The following is a 26,188-nucleotide window of genomic DNA, read 5'->3' as shown; positions in this document are numbered from 1 at the left end:
AGGCACATTTTAATTTCAAAACTAAACTAATTTTCCTCGAAATTGCAGTAAAAAACTGAAGGAAAAAAACGGTTAAAAATAAACCAAAATTCTTTAAATTTATTGATAAAATTAGTTATTTTGCTGCTTTCTGTTGAAGATTCCTCAAACTTTACGAAAACCGCACATTTAAACTAAATCTAATAATCTTTTTGCTCATTATTTTTGGACTGGCAAAGTTCTTGCCTGTCGTACAAAGTTCTTAAAAAATTTCTTTTTTTTTGGAACTCAAAACTAGAATAAATTTAAAGCGATAAAAACTAGTCGCGTCATTTCCTGGCAGAGGTCAAATTATTTGTATATGTCGGTGTAAGCTGGGTTGGTCAAAACTTATTGGCAAACAATAAAATTAACATTGTTTACTGCAATCAATAAACTGTAATTGCAGGAGTTGAAAAAAGATTTATTTCAACTCAATGCAATTAATTGAGTTGAACTCCAGAAGTGCAAAAAAAATTTTTTGAAAAAAGTTATGTGAACGTGTCAACTGGAGGCAAAACAAACAATATTGCACGTATCAAGGCAAAGCCCTGATTGTTCCGACTGCTTTTTAAGGTCTATGGAGCAGTTATAACAAGAAAATTTAAATTGTAATAAAATTAAACTAACTTAAAAAAAGAAAAACTTTGAGATTTTTTTTGTAAAAACATCCCCCACGCATCATATTAAATACAAAGAAACGGATTTTGCTTCTATTAACAAATCATTTATGGCAAATAAGCTTCCTTCAACCAATTTGGAAAGACTTCTAAGACGGTTTAAATCTCCGCTTACGCGTTGAGAGCGCGAAATATGTCGCGCGTTAATTGTCCCAAACCGACCAAAATGGCAACCTTTAAACCCCCATAACTTTACAACAAACAAATCACAGGTGAAATATTTTTACAAATTTAAGCTCAAGACAACAATAGCTTTCAAATGATATTTAAAAAATTCCGTGAAAAATGGCTGGATAAAAAGTCGAAGTTTGTCTGAAGAAAACAAAACTCACACCGAGCACAAATATTCCGTTATTTTCGTTACGAAAGTCGGAACAGAAACAGAATGATCCAAGAGCAGAAACACATAAGAACATTAGTTTTTACACAAACGCGAAGTTGCACTTCGCATGCACCAGCAAAAATATGACCGATAACGCTACTGGGAAAAACTGAATGAGTTTAAGTTTGAGTCTACAAAATTTTTTAAGTGACGCACGCCAGTTATGACGCATTAGCAGTACCAGTCAATTTAAAAAAAACCACTAATATGCCTCAATTTAAAGAGCAGTCTATGGAGCAATAATAGCATGAAAAAACTAAATGTAATAAAAAATTGAATTTTTTTTAAGTTGAAGCTATTTGTGAAAAACATCCCCGCACCCGCCATATTCAGTACAAAGTGATAAATTTTGCTCCTATTAACAAATCAATTATGGAATATAAACTTCCTTTAACCAATTTGGAACAACTTTCAAGACGGATTAAGTCTTCGCTTACGCGAAAATTTAATCTCAGGACAACAATACCTTTTGAATTATATAACAAAAATTTGTCAAAAAAGGCTAGGTAAAAAGTCAAAATTTGTCTGAATAAAAAAACCACCCCGAGCACAATTATTCCGTTAGTTTCCTTACGAAAGTCAAATCAATAATAGTTGTACTAAAATTCCTAGTATTGGCTGAACTTAATAGCTGGTTATTGATCAAAGTGAAAACTTTCAATGTGAACTTATTTTATCGCAACAAAATTTGCGTCGCAACAATATTTGCGACTTAGGTTGGAAAAAAAGAAGGTTCATACAATAACACAAGCATTGCTTGTGTAATGACTAATCGGTGAAAGGAAATATGAGAATTATCAATAATACCCATGAATTGCATGAAATGACTAAATTATGAACAAAAAGAGCAAATTAAAAATCTTTTTTTTTTCAATTTAAAGAAAAAAGATATATGAAATTACTCAGTATATAATTAAAATTTTCTTCTATTTAGCTTATCGATTAACCCGTAATTGAACATGTGTCTGTTTTTCTGTTTTATGACCCTTTTTTTCTTTTAGACCATTCTGCAAATTGACTGGCCACTTTGCCAGTTCCTTGAAGAACACTGTGCAGGAATAATGCATAATGCTACAAAATTTTGGCCAAAAAATAGCGGTTTAAGTTCAAAAACTGCATTTCTAGATTTTTTGCTGGTTAACGAAGGTATTCTCTGCATTTCAAGCTTTTGTCTACTCTTTGCAGTATCCTATCGTATATTGTTTGCCTTAAATTTGTTTAATTACTATCGTGTTTAAATTTATTTATCGCAATTATGCAAACCTCTCAACAATAGCAGAAAAACCGATTATTTTTTTTGCATACTGGTTTTATAAGCATAAAGTGAAGTATAGGTCTTTTAGCACACGTCGATTGACAGCTTATTGAACTGTTCAGTTAACTGGTTGACCAGAGAAAAAATTGCCTAATTTGCGTCAAACGTTCAATTGAGTTTAGCTAAGATGCTTCTCAGCTTTCAAAAAGTTTTAGGTTTTTTTTATAAAAATTTGCTGATGTGACTGGGTCTTATGATAGGAAATGGGGTTCAAATTGAAAAAGTACAAATGTTTAGCATTTTCTGTTGAAGTAATTTTTTTGGCTTGCAATCCAAGATGTGTTGTAACAGAATCGTGAAATCTTAATGTTAGGGTGGCTAAAAGTCCGACAGAAACTTTTTACTATGTTTAATCAAAAAAGTTTTGGGAAAAAAGCTGTAATTTAGATGCAACTTTGATCTCAATTGATCAATACCACAGATTTATGCAGAGCCAGATTATACAAAAAAAAATACGAAGTTATACAATTTTTTTTAATGTCAAAACACTATTGTGCACCTATATTGAATGATAGAAAACCAAACAGACATGATAAAAATTTTTCAATTAAGATCGTTTTTTTTAATTCTGCAAAAAAAAAATTTTTAAATTAAATCAATTGAGCAGATGCTTTAAGATATTCAATCTTTTAAATATGATGCTAGGGTTTTTAATTTTAAATTCAGAAATTAAAGTTGGATTTCAACTTCTAAACTACAATTTGACTTCTATTTTCAATTTGTTTTCATAAATGCAACACAATTGCTCGGTTGCTTCGTGTTTCCACTAACAGACCAGCGAATCGCTAAAATTAATAACGTCAATTGTATAAGGAAGGGCAATCAAGCTACACCCCTGATTTTTGTTATAAAACTCTAATTAAAAACAATAGGGTTTTTTTTTACTTAAGAATGTTATTTGCACGAAACTTGATGCAAAATTTGCGAACTTTTTTCCACATGCGAACTTGGAACGTTTTAAAGATATGTATTTTTTGAAAAAAAAGGGGTATCTGAACTGCTTAAAATGTTTTTTGTCGGCTTCTAAAAAAATTATAATCGCTCGATGAAAAAACCAATTTGGAAAGCTGAAAGGTGCTTTAATTCCCTTTTTGGCGGACGGAATAAAATCACCATGAACAAAACTATAATAAATTATATTAGTTTTTTGTTTGATGCAAACTGCTCGTCAATCCAATTTTTAATTTCGGGAAAACACCGAAATTAAACCTATCACTTTAGACTTTTACTCTAAACTTACGCTTTAAACTTTTAAAAGTATCACTTTAAAGCGTATCACTTTAAGCTTTTATGTTTCAAGAAACTAATCGGGTAAGAGCCAAAAAGATTACTCTTTGAACAATATAAACAAAATTAATTCAATTCATGCTTGCGAAAAGTCAAGGGAAAGGCAAATTGCAAAAGAGTTTAACTATAGCTGCATCCAAAATCCACTAAAGGTGGAATCCCTCATGCACGAAGGACCGAATGCGCGAAAATACAAATCAGCCAATCAGATTTCAGTAATCTAAAATTTGGAAAGAAAGTAAACTTTTCCAGTGACTGGAGTAATGATTTTGACCGAATCTAAAAACGGCAGAAAAATGCAAATTCTTCAATTTTTTTATTGATCGCCGCAAAAGTGGGACAAATTTTACCTTTAAATAACTGAATGGCAATTGTTTCTGTTTAAAAATTGGCTTTCGGCTAATTTTGTCTTCGGTGCTTGGCCTGCAAGTTTTTTCACGCATTCTGTCCTTCGCGCAGGAGAATAGCCCCGCCAAGAAGTTGTTTGGGTGTAGTAGCGATAAGCATATGTGCTAATTAGCATAAAATAATCAATTCAATTAGGTGCTCACTCATTCAGTCGAAAAACAAATTAGCCTGATTTTCAATTTAAAATGAAAATCACTGATTTGCTTAATAAATATAAAATTACACGTTCACCTATTTAAATTTTCGGCGAAATGCACAAATTGTAAAATGGCAAATTTGCGTTCAAAAAAATTGAAGCAGCGAACGAGTCAACAGCATTATTTTACATGGAGAATGCTAGTCGACACTTATATTGTTACGGTCCAGCTTTTTATTGCACAAATGTGGCTAAAATCTATATTTTACGCTGAACGATTGGGCACTGTTGTTTTTATCGAAAATATCCGCTCATAGTTTTCATTAACCCAAAAAACAAAGAAACGAATAACTTAACTAGGAGAATAAAAGGGGGGAAAATAATGACCTAAACGTATCATTCCTGGTAAAAGTTGAACTTTGGTAAACAGATATTTTGGAATTCTGACCAAAAAATAATTACATGGTTTGCGTAATTTGATTTTTGTCAACTAAGTAAGGTTTTTTGGACTTCGGAAATTGCATAAAAACGAGATCAAAACGAGATACTCAAGTTGTATGAAACAAATGTGGTTTAAAAAATTGACAAATATTTTCATGGTGATATGCAGGGGCGGATTTAGGGGGGGGGGGGGGCTGACGCCTCCCCTCCTCAGGGAATCGACCCCCTGCCGACCCAAAGGGTCCCCCTTTGATACTTTTTCAGAAATCCATTTTTGGCAGACCGACCCTAAAATTTTTATAAAGGCGCCTTTGGCGCCAATATATACTAACTTTGAGGGGGAACGCGCGCCAAAAAAACGCGATTTTTTTTTTGTCAAAATTTTTCAAAAATTGCCCAAAAATGGCTTTTTTGACTGTTTTTTCAAAAATTTGCCTGCGGCGCTGAAAATTTAGCCAAAATAGGGGTAAAACAGTGCTTTGGGAGAGCTCGAAAAATCAATTTGGTCGACCTAAAAAAAAAGGCCGTCAAAATTTTGAAATTTTTTTTGAAAATCTGCCCCCCCCCCCCTCGAGAAAGTCCTAGATCCGCCCCTGGTGATATGTTATCGCAGGGTTACTTCAAATATTTATTAACAAATGGTCCCAATGCGAATCGAGCCCGAACCTCTGCAATAATAGAAATTGAATCAATCAACTCAGAGTTCTTAAAATATTAGTATTATTAGGAAGCCAAACACATGAAACAACTGCTGGTTATTCTCGGTTTTGATTTTAAAACTAAACACTTCGACTCAAAACTCATAGAGTGGTTGGTACGGTAGGTAACCCACATTATTGAAAATCATACGCCCCGGCTTGAATCCACGTCGAAGCCAACTTTTTTGCGCAGCTGAGTTATATCAGTTGGATCTGTCACCTATTGTAAAATGTCTCCTAATTTTAGGTAGTTTAATTTGCGTTGGTAATTGATTTTTTTATTTTGCATAATTGGCTTTATGAGTTTAGTTCAATTCATTCTGAATAATTTAAGAACGGGAATTGTTTTCAAAAGCTTTATTTTCATACGCCTGCTATTATCAGTAAATTAATTGCGGACATAAAATCGTTTTGAATTTTCTTTCAGCCAGTTTTTGCGTGCAGTATCGAAATAATCTAAATCTACTGCTTCAATTTAAAGTACCTTAACAATAAAATCAAAACTTGCACATATTTTTAGTCACTCATCATTTGAGTATCTAATGACTATTTTAGAATTGACTAATTTAAAATGAAGACTATTTTATCTCATATTTGATTCACATTGTTTTTCTCAGAATTTTATGATCAAACATTTCATGGTCAAAATTTAGTATTCAGAATTTCAAAGTTGGAAAAATCATTGGCTCTTTTTCCTTCCCCCCCCCCCCCCCCCCCCCCACCTGGAAATTTATCAAAAAGAGCGAAAAGAGCCAAGGAAAAAAGAGCCAAATCATGCTCCAAACTCTTTTGTCGGACTTCACCTGTCAAAATTTTCTTCAAATCTGCTTGCCTCTAAAATACTGTAGCGTTTTTCTGGAAATTCGAGTATTAAGAACAGAGTTCTTTATAAATACGAGCTTATGAGTTTGTATTTTTTGTCGAATTGAGATTTGTTTTATATTTCCAAGATCCTTGAACAATTTTCGAACTGATGAAATTTTTTTTGGATCGCTCGAATAAATTTTCCTATAACACACATCACGCACAATTATTATTTCACCATCTTTTGTGGGAATTACTTTATCAAAAGATCAATACTTCATATTTGAAAAGCTATAGCAACCCGGCAATAAATAATGGAATACGCATTAGTTTAACAACATAAATGAGCCGACTTCCCCTTAATGCGCATTTGCTTACGAACAAAATAGGGGAAAAAATTAGCATAAACTTGGAAAAAAATTATTTTGATGCGACTTTACTTGCCCGTATGTACCCTGATCTATTTTTTGCCCTTTCTTGTTGCATTTTTTCAGGCCGCGTTATTTACTTTCCCGCCTCCAAACTGAACCGAATCCTTTGTTATTGCAACAACAGGGAGCTTCCCTGAAGGCTGCTCTTTTTTCAATCATTCAATATTCATTGAATTGGTGCAGATTTGAGTTTAAACTTCACTGCAATGTCTTGTGGGTTGTGCTCTACCTTTTGAGCGGAATTGGGGGAAAATCGGGATAAAATTGATATCTTTTTCTTTTTTCTCTATTTTTTTATTTTTAAAAAGTGGTTTTCTTCCTGAGAAATACAACCGCAGAAACAGAAATGAACGAAAAGGACTTTTATGATGCAAGAAGAAAGATTTGTTTCCGACAACTTCAATAAATCTCAAAAAATGAGTTTTTTTCCGTTCTGATAACATTTTTCCCGTATTAATAATTGATATTTAGTTTGTATTAGAGGTTATAAATTGCATTGTTTTCCTTTCAGCACACCTGAGCAATCGAACTTGGATAATTTGGACCTGAATGATTTCGACTTAGTCATAAAATTACAATCAGATACTAAACCAACTGAACTCCGTTACAAAGAGGGAAATATTGTCTTTTCAGCTGCTAAAATTTGTCCCAAAAATTCCTACCTCTCAATTTTTACTGCCACTTGCAAACAGTTTCAATGCCCTAAAGCATTTCACACTGTCAAAGATTTCTGTATTCGAGATTACAGCAATTTTTCCTGCTCCGATCATATGTTTTTATGCCGATTACAAAACATCAAGAGTCAACGAAAATTCGACAGTTTCGATTTCAAATAAATTGGGAAACAATTTCGCAATTTCGATCGACTTCGTCGCGATTGACGGTGAAAATTTAGTAGTTTGCGCGAACTATTCCCTGTGGAAAATGTATATGGAAACTAGAAATTCAGAAGTTCCCGTTTTAATGGACGCGCTTTTTATTGTTTCTGGAATTTGTTCAACAGCCTTTCTGACCACAGCTATGGCTTTAATTCTAATTACTGTCCGGAAAAACTCATTTACACTCATAAGCTTCAATATTTTGCTCACTTTATTCTTCGAAAACCTTGCCATGTTTCCCAGAATTTTCACCAAAGACGGCGGTTACGTGTGTATAATCAGTGCCATAATTGACCACTTACTGCTGGGGTCGTTCTTTTTTCATGGGTTTGCGCACTCGCTTACGAGGAAATGCATTCTCAGAAACTGAACATGTTTCAACTGTATTCGAGACCCCAAACATGGCTCTACATGATTCTATGCTGGCTGTCGCCCATAATTCTGGTCATGATCAACACTGTCATGCATTTCCTGCAATTTGATTGGCTGATGCAGATCTACGGCGGCCAATCATGTTCAGTCAGGTAAAAAAAAGTCCGCACCTGCAAGGGTTATTTTTTTGTTCATGTTGTCCAATTGACATGAAAATTGGCATGTGGGTTAATTAACTAATTAAAAACTCTTTTTGTTTTCACGTGCAACTTTAATTAACAAATCAGTTCGATATAGAAAATCAATGGTTACATTCAGGCACGTATCTGGGATTTTCTCGAGGAGACGAAACTTCAAAACCTTTTTTAGGTCGACCCCAAATTGATTTTCCAAGCCAACAAAAACGGTATAAGACAATTTGCTGCTTAAATTTTCTGCCCCGCAGGGGAATGAAACCTTTTTTTTGAAAATTATTATTTAAAAACGGCGCTTTTTGGCTCGCACTGCCCCCTTAAAGTTAGTATATATTGGCACAGTCAGAAAAAAAATCGTTCGGCCGAAAATGGATGTCGTACAATAATCCGAAAGAAGGATCTTTGAGATACCACTGAGTCAAATCCCCGATGACAAGAGTACAGCCTATAGTCCTCCCCCCCACCCCCCCCCCCCTAAGTCCGACTGGTTTAAAAAAGACAACTTTTGGAATCTCGATTTGTTTCTAGTATAATCGCTACAGCAGATATCTATTCAAATTTGTCTTTGCGAGCAGTTCAAAGAGCACATGGAAAAAAATTATTTTTTGAATTAAAATGCGAAAACAGAAAGGGTGAATGAAAATCGCGTCCCATCTGCAACTCAAATTGTTCAGAGCTATAACCTCCAGGGGGCTCCCTTCACCCTTAATTAGGGATTTCTCTAAAGCTCACCAACTTTACGCCCTTTCTTTAAAAATAACCGAATGGCGTACGTGCATTTTTAATGATAGTACGGGCTTCTTAAAATAGGGAGCATAAATTGCAGACTTTGATCAGATTTGAAAAAAATTGCAAACTCAGTTTTTGCAAATTGCAAGCAAATATTTCGGATAATATTGATTTATATCTATCCAAAAAATATTTAGAGGGAAAAATTGCCAAAGGCGAGGAATTCTTGTTGGTATAGAGTAACTTTTTCACTGATCTTCTAAACTGTCTATTATGATCTCTGAAGAGTATGCCCTCGCAGTAGCGGATTTGAGGGGGGGGGGGGGATCCTTTTTCTTTAGACATTCAACTACCTTCCGACACCGACACAAAAAGTAGCCCTTTGTACTTGGCTGACTGAGCCTAAAATTTTTCTAAATTTTCACGTTTCCCCACAAATTTAGAACTCATTGAAACAAAATCGCTTCTAGAAAATTTCAATGGTTGTTCGACAAAAAAATTGGATGTCGTAAAATATTACCAAGGGGTCATTTTGGGTGGTCAGGGCGTTAAACCCTTAAGCTGCTTGCCCTAAATCCTCCCCTGGTTGAAATTAGCTTAATAAATATTATGTGTGCGTGTGTGTTGCAGTAATGTGGCCATCTTCCTGTTCTCGTCTGTGTTGCCGACTGCCATCCTGGTGACGTTGAGTGTGTTCTTCCTCATAGTGGCTCTGTACCACCACAAGCCCCCCTCCCCCACCTGGAGTGTGGAGACTGCAGAGTTCCACAGACGCTGGCTGTACGCCTCCCTCATTTTTCTCTTCCTCACAGGTCACAATCATCGCCAGTTCATAATTAAAATAAATACAAAATATAATAAAAACAAGATGGCCGGTTGCTGTGCAAGTAGCACAGAATGTTCCGACCATAATGAAAAAGAATTTAAAAAAAACTATATTTTTTCATATTTTTTTTCGCTTTTTCGATGATGATTTTTCGAAGTGATTTTGCTTGGAAAACTAAAAAAACTTTAGCACACCCGAAGTTCCTCTCCCATTTTCAATGTTCAAATGCTAAGCTAGAAAAAAATCAAATGCTTTGAGAACATCAGTACCTCAGAAAAACCTGCCGATGCTGTTTGGCAAAGATAACACCAATAATCAAAATACGCTACGCTCACAAGTGTAAATATGTGACCTTTTTGTCAGATTTCTGCAAAATCTGATCTTTCAAAAGAAATTTCTATCTCAAATTTCGTTTTGAGTCAAAATTTGTGGAAAAATTAATCGATATTAACGAAAACATCTCTTCTGTTTTTATTAGGCATGACGTGGTGTCTGCACTTGCTCTACAACATTGTGCAACTAGCCTACGCTTACTACGCATGCAGCTTCGCACTCCATATCCAGAGCTCAGTGTTCGGAGTAATCATCGGCTACTTTATGCGACTCGAACGAATATTCGAACAGGAGCATCAACGTAGATGGCGCGACGCTCTTTCCAAACGAATGATCCCATATCATAAAAGTAGTCCCAACAAATGCGCCACTTTGACCGTGAACCCTGCAACATCCGTTAGCATCAAGTCATTGACTCCCTCACTTAGACATAAAAGCGGGTTTGGTAATATCGGAACGCCAAACTTTGCAACCAAATCAGCAACACTTGGGCCCCCGTGCAAACCATTACGAAGCCTCAGCGACAACGGAGTTTTTAGTCTTCGCCCCGTAAATTCAGGTGTGAATCATTTACCAAATATGTTACCAAGTCCAATGGCTCGTTTTAACACGTTACAGAACCCGAGAAGTTTGGTACCGGTATTTTCTCGGAATCTGAATAACCCAAATTTATCTGGAACGTGTCAATTACGAGCAAATCTGGACCGTTCGCCACTTGATCGCGCTAGACGCGAAAGTCCTTCGGATATAACTTCGGAACATAACGGCAACAATTCGGATTCGGAAGAAAACGCATTTCTAAGCCCGAATAACGACAACGCCTCGGCAGGCAGCAGCTCACTTTCCTCGAGCCAATCCAGCACATATAAGCGAGTTACTTTCAGCCAATCAGGACCACCCAGAACTGAAACATCCAATCAGAATACAGAACAAACCAGCCAATCAAATGAGAACTCGAATGCGTCTAAAGTCCAAACGCGGATAAACGAATCAGATTCTTTTCGAAATACAGAGCGATTAAATATCGAAGAAAATGTCAATTTAGTGGTCGAGTTAGACTCTGAGCCTACCTGTAGTCAACTGATTGGCCCATAAAAATACCCTATATTTTACAGGGTTGCTATCATTGAGTTTTATTATGTTTACCGCAATTCTAGAAATGCACATAATAATGTTTCATAATTTCGAATTAGATTTATTTCTTTGAATGTTACAACAAAAATTTAAAGCCGTCTAATTAGTCTAGTTGCACTTTCAACTATAACTTAAATTTAATTTTAACTCCCTATATTTTTGATATCAATGCTAAAACACGATTCATGGGTAATTTATTTGCTGAGGAAGCAGCTTTAAACAACATTTAGCATCGAATCTTGTCAAACTTTACATATGATATTAACAGTAGTGAAAATTTTAGATACTCAAATCAGAGCTAGAAATTCATGGAAAATCCTAAGCTGCAAAAGTTTCAAAGAGTTCAAAGAAACCAAAAAATGACTAGAGAATAATTTTCAACTTTAGAAGAAAAAAGACTTCGCATTGGAGCTATTTGAATTTCAAAAATATTTTATCTTGAAACTTTTTCACACGAAAGCAAAGCAGATTGTCGCACTAATTGCGATACATCACAACTAGCCGACAGAAAATCAGACGAAAAAACACTTTTGAAAAATAACTTAAAAAAAGATCTACCAAAATACATTTGTCTCTGTTTGTCGTGAAGCATGTTCATCATGAGAAAAAAAATTATGCGGAAGATGATTTTCAGTATTAAAATAGCAGAAAATTACACAGTGGTAACGACAGAAAAATTGCACAGTGGTAATCAAGCCTATAAAACCAAAAACGCTAGTTCAGCAGAGAATAAAAAATATTTGCATAAAAAACTTTGAGCTAAGAAACATTTAGAAACTCGAGATTTCAAGTCCTCTCAACAAACAAACGCCAAGAAACTTTGTAACTCGCCAAATACAGAAAAATTAAGCAATTAAACTGATATAATGGGAGCAAAGAAGCAAAAAAACTTGAAACTGGACAATCGGCGATGGTTGCTTTACAACCAATATATAAAAAACTACATTACGAGGCTAAACTGTGTTTTTTGAGAATTGTAAGCGGATTCCGCAAAAAGGACGCTCCCTTTGTTCTTCTTTTGTTCATTCATTTTCTTTGATCGTTCCGACAAATTTTAACATGTTCAAAGAGTTGTCTCTGGAATCCAGGAACATACAGACACAAAATTGTGTTCCTATATAGTGCACAGTTTGGCCTCGTAATGCATGCTATCAAGACAACCAGTAGATACCGAAAAAGCAAACAGTACTAAACAGTACGAACTTGTTACTAAAAGCAACGACATTTAATGCAACCGTGAAGATAAACTAAGCTCATTTATCAGGGATTTCTAGTTCCTGAAAACGTTAAGTCTCGCTATGATTTGAACAAATAAAACTAGAGGACAGATTTGCTAACCTTTACTTCCTGACAACATACCACCATAGGGTTGAGAATTTCAATTTGTATTAGTTGTTTTTGAATCTAAGTTTGTGGAAAAAGTATTGAGGAAATCATGAGAAACGCTGTATCTCGGAAACAAAAAGGATTTGAACAGTCAAACTTGGACCCCAGATTTGAAACCTCTGAGCGCACCCTGACAGCACTCCGCAATAGGGCTAAAAATTTCAAGTGTTATTCGTTTTTTTTTTGTATTAAAATCCATAAAAACGCCATATCTTACAAACACACAAATTTGGGCAGTCAAATATGGATGCCATGTTTGCAACCCCTGAGTGTGCCCTGACGGCACCCCACTGTAGAGTTGAGAATTGCTATTTTGATTATTTAAACTGAAAAAAGTATTGGAAGTGTGCATAGCGAACTCAGAATTAAGGCATTCGCGCTCCAACCGATTTTAAAACGTCGACTTGAATAAACATTTTAACCCCCGCATGTTTTGTCTTTCTTAACAGATCAAAACAGGGACTTCTTGAATACGTGCCAAAGGGAATTTCTTAAGCATTGCAATATACGATATAGCTTAACTGCGCAAAAACACTTTCGTTAAACATACACGAATAATGATGAAAAAGGTGTCAATATAGGTACTTCTAGAACCTGTGCCAAGTGAAACGCAATCAAAATGTGTGAAATTATTGCGCTCTCTTATAAGCTATTTAAGTACGTGTAACAAAACTATATCCAACGAAACTATATCCAAAAACATTCTCCTACGAGATTTTCAATGTTCGCTATAATTTTCCAAATTTTTATTAAATCCATAAAAAGGCCATTGTTCGAACACTTTAATGCAGAAAAAAAAGTTTCATACCTGAGAAAAACTGACAAAAAAAAACTATTTCAAATTTTTTTTGTTGAAATTCCCAAATTGGCATAAGAAACACCGAAAACTAATTTTACTCAAGTAAAACTAAAACTAGCATAGAAAAGCTAGTACAAACGGTTTAAATTGAGCAAAAATAAGCCTGCGCGCTCGGTTTTTTTGCTCAAAATTAAAACGAAAATTTCAAACGGGTTTTTCTCAAAACTGAGAAAAATGTTTCAAAATTTGTCCGAATCACGACTGAAATATGATATATTACTCGACCTATTCTTACGATTATTTGTGGTACTTTATTTGTGTGGAAAATAACTAAGGATCAACTGTACAATCTCTTCCAGAATTAATATACTTTGTTATATTTTAAACACACCCGAATACAAAGTTCCTCCTCACTTTCAACGGTCAGAACAAAAAGCTAGTAAGATTTGTAAGAAAAATTGTTTACGGGAGAACTAAGTCTAGCTCCCGATTACAAGACACTTGCTCTCGCGAGTGTAAATAGCTACTAGCTTTGTAGCTCAATCAAGAGAAATTCAAACAAAATTTTTTTGTGGGATTATTTATCTTTAATTCAAATTTAAAATTTTATAATTAAATCTGTGTTTCATCGTTTGACTCATCTGCAGCTTTTGTTTCATCCTCATCTCCCATTTCAAATTTAACATCTGAACGTTTATTTCCGTCGTTATTTTTGCAGCTATCTTCGGGTATCGTTTTCATCCCTACTTTAACGCCTTCACGAGCATGGCGATCGCCATTTCGTTTCCTATCTTGAGAATATTTTCTCACTTGATTGACATCTGACGCATCTGCAGAGCCAACAGACCAAGAAGCCAGTTGATGGATGTTGGCGAGAGAATCCGGGATGGCATATCGAGATACGGTGAAGTTCGTGTTTCTATGTGTTAGAAGCCTCCTTTTCAGCTCCGTTTGGGTCTTTCTTGAAAGCTCAGAGGGTGGCTTGCCACTAAGCAGGGCTTCTGAAAAAAATCCTACATTAAAAATAATTCTAGGCAAAATTTTAAATAATAAAATGCACAATCTTTTCAGAAATTTATCCTAATGTAACGGTTTCAGATCACACTAAATGTTTAGAGGATACCAGAATTTCACAAGGATTAAAAACTAGCCTTTGGCACTTGACATCGGAAAATTCGTAGACGAGGTCAGCGGAGTCAGTTCTACCGAAACATCCGAGTTGCGTTTGTTCACGATCGACATAATTTGTTCATTTATCTCGTATTTCGTGAACGAATTCATCAGATCCATTTCTGAAGAAACTTCAATGTCGCGTAATAGATACGGCTTGATAAACCGATTGTTGAACTTCCTCCAATTTTCCCGCACTAAATTGTCACCATGAGAACCCGAAATGTTTTCCAATCCACTCATAGTATGATCCACAACTCGTAACGACATAATTTCCATCAAGTTTTTTTCATGAATGCTCAAGGTTTTAATACGAAGTAACTTTACCAGCGGTTTTATTGTTATGCCTTGAACAAAAACCGTGAAAAATATAACAAGCAACGTAGTAGCTTCTAAAGTGTCTTTTTTAGATTGGCTAACGATGTCAAGTTCAAGAGAGGCAGCTAAACAAAAAGCAACTGCGCCTCTAATTCCTCCGTAACTCATAATGAACTGTTGGAAGAAGTCAAGTTTTGTTTTTCTTCTCAAATTAGCGAAGTAAGTTAGCAAATAAGTGCCAATAAATCTGCAAACAAAACACGCGAACAAAGTTACCACCAGAAATCCCCAGTCAATATTTCGGACTTTTGAAATAGTCGCTAGTCCTAGAAACAAAAAAATAATGGATTCTGCTACAGACGCCAGCATTTTCAGAAAATACTTGACAGTTGTGTGACTTTTATGAGAAATATTGATTTCGACATACTGGCTCATAAACATTCCGCACGTTACAATGGCTAAAATTCCTGAGAAGTGGAAGATTTCGGCTGTGAGGTATGATATGTAGCCGATTGCGAATATGAAAATTGGCTCCAGAGAACGCACATGATCTGTGAACTTGGAAGTGAAGGACGCACATAAGCCGAAAATGATTCCGATGGCCACTCCGCCGAATGACACGCAGAAGAAATTTGCGATTGCACTTAAGAAATGATAGGCCTAAACAGAAATGATCATAAAACGATTTATAATATTTGACATGTAAAAAGAACTAAATCAACAGCCAAAAATGTTTTTGCTCTAAGATTCTAAAAAATTCAAAAAAAAAATCAGCTCAAAAATGTAAAGAAGAAATTTCATAATAAAAAATTCTTCAACAAAAATTTTCACGATGAAAAATAAATTAGAGAAGCATGATTGACGCTGCATGAAGTTTTTATTTGATCCCATCTACTATAAGACCTAATACGACAACATCAGATAGCACATGCTAAAAATACTTGCCGAAAGATAATCTTAAAAAAAACGCAAAAATACTTTTGGAAACGAATATAGTTGATGAACTTGAATAATATTTGGGGTACAAAGGTCAACTCTGGTAGACTGACGGTGAGATTGTCCTCGCCTATGCGGGAGAAGTTTTCCATCATGTGGTACAGCACAACTGTGATGGCGTCATTCAGAAGGGACTCCCCGAACACCAGGATGTAGAGGATTTCATTCACGTGGATCTCCTAAACACATCCAATCAACTTATCATCACGTGAAAAAATATATATTCAGCAAAACCGATTTCAGTTTTCTTGATTAAATTGAACTCGTTACAAATTTCCAACAACTTCTTTGCCCTTGCGATAAGCAAGGGTATTGCAATCGGGTACTAAACTTTTTTCCCGTAAACAACTTTGTTCACGGAATGGTCAATTCAAAATTCTTTTCCTCTCCGGCACCTTTGGTCTGTAGGTAACGAATGCGCCTGGGACGGCAAAGGTCATGGGTTTGAACCTGACAGAACCTGTTTTTTTTTTCAAAATTGTCAGCTTATTATTGTCTGCTTATGTTTTGTCGGCTTAATCGCCACATTGTAGAATAGATTTTTATTAGTTTTTTTTACATTATAGTTGCTTTTAATGTTCTGATTTACTTCTGGAGTTAGTAATTTTACAAGCCTTGATTTCGTATACTTTCTTGTTTTTTTTTTCGCTTAAAAACTATTCTGCCCAAATCATTTCGGCCTGTCTTTGATCGGCTGAGTGACCTAATTTCGCGTCGTTTTAACGGCAAATTCTTTTTTTATGCTCATCTCACAAAATGCCAAAAAATCTTAAAAGAAATTTTTCTTTTTTCGGCTTTTTTGTTTTTTTTTTCCTTTTTTTAGACTTCATAGGTTTCGGCCTATATAATATCAGCATCCTTTTTCATTTGGCGAGCAAATAAAGTTTTTTGAGTGTTTAAGTTTTGCTAGTGAGTGGGACTTATTAACTTTTCATAAGTCTAAGTATTATTGATTTTTTTCGGGCAAACGGTTTTCTGACAAGGTATTTTCGGTTTTGTTAACCCTGAAAACATTATCTTCCGGTGTTAATTTTATTGTCTTTGCACGTTTTTGTTTAAAAACCAGCCTTATTCATTTTGAAAGATCTAGTTTATTCGACACTTTCTATTTTTTTCAATTCGTTTTTCTTGTTAAGTATCGCTCAGCTTCGCCTTTGTGTCAAAAATTACAAATAATATTAAAATTGATGACATTTCAAAAATTTATATCTTCACAAGACTAACATAGCCAAATGAAATTTGGAAATTTATCTATGAACTCAATAAACAGAAAAAATGATAATGTTTATTTTATTAGTTTTTAACTTTTGAATTTCGTTTAAAAAAACATTAGGTTAAAAGTCTTTCAACAATTTATCTATGAACTCAATAAACAGAAAAAATGATAATGTTTATTTTATTAGTTTTCAACTTTTGAATTTCGTTTTAAAAATACATTAAGTTAAAAGTCTTTCAAGAATTTGACCCCCTTTTCATAAAAGTAACCCATCAAAAGGAAACCATTTAGGTGTAATCTGGGCTGTGTGAAAATATGTAACCAGCTGCAAATCGTAACATGCGACAACAATTCGTAATAGGCGACAAATCGTAACAGGCCAGAATTCATAACCAGCGTCAATTCTTAGCGAGCGATAATTCGGAACACTGACAATTCGTAACACACGAAAATCCGGAACACGCGGCAATCCGGAACGCAGAATTTTCAAGTGGCGAACGCTTGCTCCACTGCGCTTGCATTCGACACGAGAGGTATAGTGTGCGTGATTCGACACGAGAGGCATAGAGCATGTGATTCAGATTTAATTGTATAATCTACCATCACGACTTGTCGCCTTTTACGGATTTCTGTGTATTAAGAACTGTTGCCTCGCGTGTCATCAAACAATTTTGCAACCAAAACCTGTTGAAAAGTGTTTTAGAAATTACGTGCGCCGGAAAAAAATAGGAAGAAAGATCAAGTTAAAGCTCTTTCAATTTTCAAAACTCTTTGATTGCTGACCCTTTTTGATAAAATGAACAAATTAAAGACAACTGGATCAATAAGTAAACAGGGATCTTAAGATTAAACTAGGAAGAAATCAATCAGAATTTTTCGCTCCATTTGCACTTTTGTTAAAAGATAACTTAAATTGCTGACCAGTGATTGAAATGAACTTGAATTGAACTTGCAACGCAGGTGCGAAGCGTAGCTTCGCCTCACTAGCGATACAACTCGAGCGCAGCATTGCAAGCTAGCGAATAGAAAATAAGACTGAAATCACTAAATCGAAAAAATATATATATACTTTCGAAAGAAATGTTTAGAAAAATAGGCAAGAAACATAAAAAACAGCATTAAATAAGTTTTTCACGTTTTATCGAGCGAACACCAAGCAGACAATTCTTTAAGCCGATGCCTAAAAAAACCATAAAAATTGACATAATTGTTTTGCGGGACAAACTAAATGATTTTTTAATCAATTACTTCTGATTTTGGAAGCAAATTAAAAAATGTAGCTAAGACAATAAAACATAAAGCCGAACCAAAAAAAGGAAAATATACCAAGTCAGGGCTATTAAATTAACACAGAGGTGTTATGAATTGTGTAATGAATTCATAGTGTTCAATTTCAAATTCAGATGTAAGAGAAGTTGTTCACTAACATTGTGGCGGAAAAACGTTAGGGATCTTATGCTTTTTTCGACTTCACTGATCATGCAAATCGACAAGGACATCAGAAAAAAGAGTAAAATGTTTTTGTTTTTCAGTTTTCTAGAGCTGTTTATGATTATATCTCAAAGATCGAATTTATGTTCCTTTCCCAACAAACGGCAAAAAAGCAAAAAACGTCATACTTTTCCGTTGACATTTACCTTTTATATTTTTACATTTACTAAGATAACTGTTGCCAGAAAAAAGTGAGGGCTATTCTCATGTGCGAAGGACCGCATTCGCTAAAACTCTCAACCAATCAAGGCCCTTTAAACAGTCCAAAAAATGACTAATTTTATCGTTTATTTCCTTCAAAATTATAGAAACCGATATTTGATTGGCTGGCATAATTTTCGCGCATTTGGTCTTTCGCGTATTAAGGATTCCATCGGTCTTTCGCGCATTAAGGGTTCCATACTTTTCGCGCATTCGGTCTTTCGCGTATTAAGGATTCCATTAAGGATTCCAATCGGTCTTTCGCGCATTTAAGGATTCCATTAAGGATGACCATCGCGATTATTCTTTTTTCGCGCATTAAGGATCCAAAAGCTTCCAGTACCTCGAATACAGCGAGAACAGCGACTGGGTCGACGGCTGAGATGAGAGCACTGAAGAGGAAGCAAGTGAGGACACTCATGTCCACGCCACTCTCGTCCACTACGTACCATCCCATCAGGTGTCCCCCGAACAGCAGCAGTCCAATGGACACTGTGTTCCATACAGTGCCCACCAGTGCGTAGAGAAGAATGGTGCCTGGATAAACGTCATTTCTACTTAAAGCCCTTTATTTTAAACATGTTTTACACATCGACTGATATTTATTAGTCGTCGGATTTAAATGTTTTAAAATTGTTGTGGCTTGCTGGACTTTCTTCCGAATTGCACTAACATTATCTCTGAATTACACAAAAAATGGTTGCTTGTAGAACATTACAAGCAAGCAAAAATCGACCGAAAAATAATTGTTACAAGTTCTCATAAAGTAACTTCTTTTGAAAATGACAAGCAGCCCAAAAGTCATTGCTTGGGTGGGGTTTTTTCGATACTTTAACCTTTTCTTTAGCAATCAATGAAAGCCCAAATGTATAAGGTCTGAAACTAGATTTCATTGCCGTTGAATTTTTTTTCAATGAAGAACTTTAGTGCCCTCTACTTGCCCAGGTTCTCGAAGAAGAGTCTGACAGGCATGAAGTATCCTGCCTCGAACACTATGGGCGGTAAGAGATAGAGGAAGAAGAGGGATGAGTTCAGTTGGATGTAGGAGTGCTCCAAGTCTGCACCTGCCATGTACGCAATAGCACCAATGCCGATTCCTGAAATCGAACAATTAGGATATTCCAGGTTTATCTCTCCCGATATTTTCACTATAGTGTCGTTGGCGGATAACTGCGATGCAGAGCAGTTTTCCAATGAAAAGCAAAATGGAAATCAACATAAGAAAGTTTTATCCGATCTGCTCACATCTTAACAAAGAAGAAAATAGAGAAAATCTCAGCGGAACTTTAACCACCTCTGATCAGCCTCAGGCATTAAACCCTCAAAAATCAGTAGGGGATATAGGGGGGGGGGGCACTTCTGATCGAAAGCCTCTCAGGGATTCGACCCTCTGCCGACCCCCTTTGGTACTATTTTAAGACCTCAATTTTTGGCTGCCCGACTCAAATTTTTCAGAAGGCGCCTTGGGCGCCAATATATTCTAAGCTTGAGGGGGGAGCGTGCGCCAAAAAAACGTGATTTTTTTGGTCAACATTTTCCAAAAAGAGCCTTTTTTGGCAAGTTAAATTCAAAAAATTGCATGCCGCGCAGAGATTTTGGATCAAAATAGGGTCGTTTTGGCCGAAAAAGGTCGCCAAAATTTTGGAAAATTCCCCCTCGAGAATAACCTAGATCCACCCCGGCTAAAAACTAGGGAAACTTAGGTCTCAGAAAATATTTACTGATAAAAATTGGATGATTTTATATGACGGAATTTAAGGTGTCACAACTTTCTCGACGTTAAAGTGTTTAGGCGGTTCATTTCATTTGAAACTATAATTTGTCATGCTACTTATTTGTCATTAAATAGTTTCATATATTGAATGTTTATGGGCCCTAAACCCAGGACCACCAGATTGAACTCTGAGTCCAGTCCTAAATGTATCTGCAAGAAGCCCGTCAATGATGATGACAGCTCGGCTATTGGATGCTCTTCTTGTGGGAAATGGGTTCATGGCCCTTGTGTTGGACTTTCTATCGATGATGTGCGTTGGCTAGGGACAAAAGCAAATCTCCAGTGGCTATGTGACAACTGTCTGCAGAGAGGAGATAAGTCAACAATTTGCACCGAAGCTAAGTTGGATGCTTTATTTAATGACTTGAGCGATAAAATAAATACTACGGTTACAAATCTTGTCCCTAAACTTATCAGTGAAGTTATCCCTGGCGTGAATGAAAATGTCAAAGAAGCGGTCACTAAATCTTTACCTTCTTATAGTGATATAGTATCCGGCAGTAAGAAATCGTTACCTAATACTGAACTGCAGTTTGTTATTACTGGTATTCCTGAAAACGAAAGCTCTTATTTTAAGCAAATTGAAAACGACTCAACAGAAATTGATAGAATAATGCAACATATGGGATTGCATCCAGAGAATAATATCACTGCGATTCGACGCCTTGGAAAGATTACTAAATCTTCTCCAAATGAATTAGCTTCTGATAGACCAAGATGTCGACCCCTCCTTGTTACAACTTCTATTGACCGATTCTTAAATAACTGCTTTGCTCGTAGTCACTACCTTCAGAATTACATTAACCGAGTGTATATTAAAAAGTTCCTTTCACATTCGGATCGTCAAACTGAGAAAAATCTTCTGGCCAAACGATATCAAATGATTACTTCCGAGGCGAAAAACAAGAAAGATTTTCGAATCAAAAATCTTAAACTTTACTATAAAGGCGCGCCAGTTGACATATCCTCAAATTGACTAGAATCTACGAATTGCTTACTGTTAAATTGTCAATCTATATGTCCACTCGATAAGAGATACGAATTAATTAGTCTCTGTAATACTAATTTGATTTCTTTGGTGTTTCTTACAGAAACTTGGCTTAATCCCGACATTGATGATTCTGAAATTTTTCTTGGCTCTTCTTATATCACTATATGTAGAACAGATCGAGAACGAAGACAGCACGGTGGTCTACTTATTGCACAATCGGCCAACGACCCTCTCAAAGCTATGAATACTACCATTCCGTCATTTGAATTTGCCGTTTCATGTGTTGTATTAAGCGAACTACCCTCCTTCTTTGTTCTCATCTATAACCCTCCCATGTCTTCTATTTATTCTGTTAATATTCAACTCCTCCTAAATTGCATTGAGTCCTACTTGTTGAAGATTGAAGAAATTTTACAGCAATACGGATACGGAAATACCTATAATTTTTACCTTCTCGGGGACTTTAATTTTCCTTCTATTGATTGGAATACTTACTCCTCTTCTTCTACAAACGAACGCTCTTTTCTTGAAATCATTATCGAAAATGGTTTTCTGCAGTTTGTTACTGAAGCGACACATAAGAACAAAAATATCCTAGATCTCGTTATTTCTAATGAAATAAACTTACCTGTATCAGTTGGCAATCAAATTTTCTCCGACCACTACCCCATTTTCTTTAATTTTAATTCTGTCCATCCGACTTGTGAGCTGCAAAGTTCCTATTCCAAATCTTCTTTTAACATCCAAACTTTCAATACTTATCTTCAATCTATGTACAATTTGGTATCTCTTAATTCTTGCACAATAGAGTCCTATGCTGATAAGTGGTATAGTCTTCTCAATAGCTCGTTCAAGTCTGCCATTAAATTAAAACGTTCCAAAAGGAAGGTGTTGCCGATATTTTATTCTTCGCATACTGTTCATTTAATTAATCAGAAAGAAACAACACTTCGCAAATTAAAAAAAGAAAATTCTTATTTGCAGGCAATTAAATTGAAAGATATCACTAGATATCTTTCTGAATCAATTGAATTGGACAAAGAGGTCTTTATTAATCAGTTCAATCTTTCTTCTACGAGCGAATGTTTTAAGCTCCTCAAAACTCTCGGTTATAATTCTGCCCTTCCATCCATCATGTATCACGGCAATATTTCCTTGACAACTGAACTCGAAAAAGCTACTGGATTCAACAAGTTCTTCGCATCAGTTTTCAATGACCAAGAAATGTTCACATTGCCAGACTTGTTCTCCAATGTTTCGATTTGTTTAAACGATCTTAACTTATCATTACCTGATATTGAATCATTTTTGAATTACTGTCCCGACACTAGTAATACTGGTCCGGATAATATTCCCTCTTTCGTGTTATCTCACTGCTCTGATATCATATCACCCCTCGTTTACGATTTATATGCCTGGATATTGAAACACAAAAACTGGCCTAGTCAGTGGAAAACTTCTTTTGTTACCCCTTTATACAAATCTGATGCTCGCAATGACATTACTAACTACAGACCAATTAGTATTTTACCACGAATTTCCCTTATCCTGGAAAGAATTCTTTTCAACTTTATTTATCCAAAAGTTAGACATCTAATCAAACGTCAGCAACATGGTTTCATGAAGTCGCGCAGTACTATCAGCCAATTGATCATCTATCTCGACTCAATTTATTCTTCCTGCGATAAAAACTCTCCTGGACTAGCCATTTACTTTGATGTGAGAAAAGCTTTTGATTCAGTACCGCATCATTTGTTACTTGCTAAACTTGTTATACTCGGCTTTGATTTTGAATTTCTCCAGTTGTTTGAATCTTATCTGTCAAACCGGTATCAGTGTGTGCTAATAAATCAATCAATTTCGTCTCCTCTGCCAGTTACCTCGGGCGTTCCTCAGGGGAGTGTTCTCGGCCCACTTCTGTTTATTTTATTTATAAATGATATGACCGATGATGTGTTAAATAGTGAATTTTATCTATTTGCAGACGACCTGAAGATTAAAAGCTCATCTGCTCCATCATTAGTTCAAAAAGATATCGATTCTCTTTTTAATTGGTCAACTAACAATCACTTACAGTTTCATTCTGCCAAATGTAAAGTTCTGAACTTTGGTGGTTATGATGATTCTATCCAATTCTTGCTCGGATCAGACATCTTACCATTTGTTGATGAAATTAAAGATCTTGGTATCATAGTCTCCAACAATCTTTCCTGGAAATCCCATCTGAATACTAAGTTGATAAAATGTTCCAGATTGTTTTATTTTCTGAAACGAAATATTCCTTTCTCGGTATCCTACAGTCGAAAAAAGTTACTTTACAATACTCTCATTCTGTCAATCTTACTTTACGGTGCTCCTGCATGGTGCCCTTCTTTGACACTATTACATCAGCTTGAACTGTTCCAGTACAAAGTTCTAAGATGGATCAAGAAATGTTCATCGTATGTTTCAGGGCTACTAAATCTGAATATGCTTCCAATTAGCTATGTATTGATTAGAGTTGAAATTCTTCTACTTTGGAAGCTCCATAACAATGTTATTGATGTTGACTGCAAAAGTGCAACCAGCTCGCTTCCTACGCGTTCCGCTACGAGTGGCCTATTCGTCATACCGAACACGAGGAAATTGAAAACTGACGATAACTTCTTTGTACGAGCTCCCCGTGCTGCCAATGAACTTCTGCGTCTGAAAATTATATCTTTCGACATGCCCCTGGGAATGTTCAAATCAAAACTGAATAAATTTTTACTGCTTAAAACTTCAACTTTGTTTGATATAAACAGATCATGCACATTCTTTGTCAAATGTTTTTGTAAAAATTGTCGATCGTAAGTTCATTCAATATTTATATTAACCCTGTATCCACCAATGGAATTAAAGTCTTTTACTACTACTACTACTACTACTTTTTTAACAAAATAAATTCCTTACTTCACTATAAGTACGTACCCAGGACGACGAGAAGACAGCTTTCCGGTATCATTTTGGCAATTCTCTCCGAGTAGTGGAAGAGTGTCTTGATGTAGGATACGAACACCACCCACGTGACCACTATGAGAGGAAGCTTCACATGATGCAAGTCAAACGAGGCTATCGGATACCCTGCCGACGATGACGACTCCGAATGACCACTGTCATGGCCATCATGGCCCGAAGAAGCATTTAAAATGTCTTCATGATTCATTTTGGACGAAACTGCAGTGAAACAAAATCAAGCTAGATTTCAAGGAACCGATTTTTGTTTAAAAAAAAAGGCTTCGGATAATTGAAATTTCAAAAAATACTTGTGTAACCTTGAAAAAACCATCTGCGCTATTTCCACGCTCTATTTATTACAATTTCTTTTCTACTAAACAGGACTTGATAAAAACATCTATGATCTTTACCAATTTCGTAACATAAATTGAAAATCATATCTATAACTGCAATTATTTTTCGTATTAAGAGAGAGCTTAGTGAAAACTCAGCCTCTCATTTGATAGGTCAGTGGCTTAAAAATCAAGGGCATATAAGAGTGATTTTCTGTCAAAAACCGAACAGTACTCACCAATTTTAAAAAGATTGCTTGCCACGGGACTTCTGATCAGATATAGAATACCTGTTAACTTCAGCCACTGAAGAAACTACTTCTGTAAGATAATATACAGTACACTGAAGATATAATATTAGTAATTGAGGCTGAGAAAAAACTAACAACGCTCATTTTTTGTTACAATCGAAGTCCAAGATCCAGGCGTGTACGACCAAAATACATAATTTTTTTCAATTCAAATGATAGCAGACAAAACTGCTTTTTGAAAGAAAACTCATAGCCAAAAAATTGAACAAAATCACCGGGACGGGACGCCTTGAATTGCATAGGTAAAGTGTATGTGTATTTTTTTATTGCATAACGTAACTGTATTGTAAATGTATAGAATACTGATAATTTGGTTTGTGTTTTACATGTTCAGAATATGTTTCTTCCTGCAACATTAACGCTCACTAGTTTTTATATTCTACGGGTAAACTTTACGTGGATTCAGTTCAAATCCATTAGATTTATATGGATTTGAACTTCTTCAAAAGAAACTAACTAACCGAAATACTTTTTAATCGAACGTTACGGTATAATTCAGAAATAACATTGTTCGTAAAAAGGTATCATACGAGCGCAAACGTCTCTATAGCACGAAATAAAATGAAGCAAATTTTGAATTTGTGTTTAACAATGTGTATCATTTATCAAAGACCGATTGGTCACAAGTTAATGTTTAATAAGAGAAAACAGCACTTGTTGATTTTTAAGGAAAGGATTGATGAATTCGGAACAATGGAAAGGATTCTGAAGGTCCAATTTAAATTGCGGCGACAGAGAAATAAAGCAAAAGCTCTTCATCTTCTTTTGTTTAAAAAAATAGCGGCTTTGAATATCAGCGTATGCAGTAAGTTTTGCTTACATGTAAGAAACTGGTTCGAACAGCAAAATAATCAAGGTAAATGTAACCGGTATTCAAGGACAATTATGGTTGAGTAGCTTGCTCAAATTGTGAACACGCAATCAAGCGAGCCGCGGGAATCAATCACGCCTAAGGACCGAATGCCCGAAAATCATGCCAGCCAATCATACTTCAGTACAGTAACGGATATGCAGGAGGGGGTGGACGCTTCGCCCTTCCCCTCAGAGTTTTGACCCCCTGACTACCAAAAGGGTAGCCCTTTGGCTGATAATTTTTGCGCATTTAGTCTTTCTGCTATTTGAACAAACTCCGGAATACACAACATACACTACCCTTCGGTT

The 26,188-nt window shown here is 35.6% G+C and overlaps 2 protein-coding genes across 2 annotated transcripts; one reads left to right on the top strand and one right to left on the bottom strand.

The window, feature by feature from the left end:
* The first annotated feature begins 7,791 nt into the window (after window positions 1-7,791).
* Window positions 7,792-11,172, top strand: LOC134846479 (uncharacterized). The gene is made up of 3 exons (XM_063863853.1): window positions 7,792-8,002; window positions 9,404-9,585; window positions 10,078-11,172. The coding sequence occupies exons 1-3, from the start codon at window positions 7,830-7,832 to the stop codon at window positions 11,025-11,027; spliced, it is 1,305 nt and encodes a 434-aa protein (XP_063719923.1). The 5' UTR covers window positions 7,792-7,829; the 3' UTR covers window positions 11,028-11,172.
* A 2,691-nt stretch (window positions 11,173-13,863) lies between these two features.
* LOC134846798 (sodium/hydrogen exchanger 3-like) lies at window positions 13,864-25,466 on the bottom strand. Its single transcript, XM_063864190.1, has 7 exons — window positions 24,956-25,466; window positions 24,358-24,603; window positions 19,585-19,740; window positions 18,987-19,180; window positions 15,789-15,914; window positions 14,403-15,399; window positions 13,864-14,252 (listed from the first exon to the last, which is right to left on the bottom strand). Exons 2-7 carry the CDS (start codon window positions 24,590-24,592, stop codon window positions 13,864-13,866), a joined length of 2,097 nt encoding a protein of 698 aa, XP_063720260.1. The 5' UTR covers window positions 24,593-24,603; window positions 24,956-25,466.
* Window positions 25,467-26,188: the final 722 nt, after the last annotated feature.

The sequence above is a fragment of the Symsagittifera roscoffensis genome, chromosome 5, assembly GCF_963678635.1.
Source record: "Symsagittifera roscoffensis chromosome 5, txSymRosc1.1, whole genome shotgun sequence".
Lineage (NCBI taxonomy): Eukaryota > Metazoa > Xenacoelomorpha > Acoela > Convolutidae > Symsagittifera > Symsagittifera roscoffensis.
This window is presented reverse-complemented; position numbering and strand designations above follow the sequence as displayed.

Bases quoted from the DNA above. Each gene is read 5' to 3' on its own strand.
- LOC134846479 (XM_063863853.1), top strand. From the start codon at position 7,830: ATGCATTCTCAGAAACTGAACATGTTTCAACTGTATTCGAGACCCCAA. The intron at 8,003-9,403 runs GTAAAAAAAAGT...TGTGTGTTGCAG, and splicing joins GGCCAATCATGTTCAGTCAG to TAATGTGGCCATCTTCCTGT. The intron at 9,586-10,077 runs GTCACAATCATC...TGTTTTTATTAG, and splicing joins CATTTTTCTCTTCCTCACAG to GCATGACGTGGTGTCTGCAC.
- LOC134846798 (XM_063864190.1), bottom strand. From the start codon at position 24,592: ATGAATCATGAAGACATTTTAAATGCTTCTTCGGGCCATGATGGCCAT. The intron at 15,400-15,788 runs GTCAGTCTACCA...ATTTCTGTTTAG, and splicing joins TAGGCGAGGACAATCTCACC to GCCTATCATTTCTTAAGTGC. The intron at 14,253-14,402 runs GCTAGTTTTTAA...GATTTTTTTCAG, and splicing joins TCCGATGTCAAGTGCCAAAG to AAGCCCTGCTTAGTGGCAAG.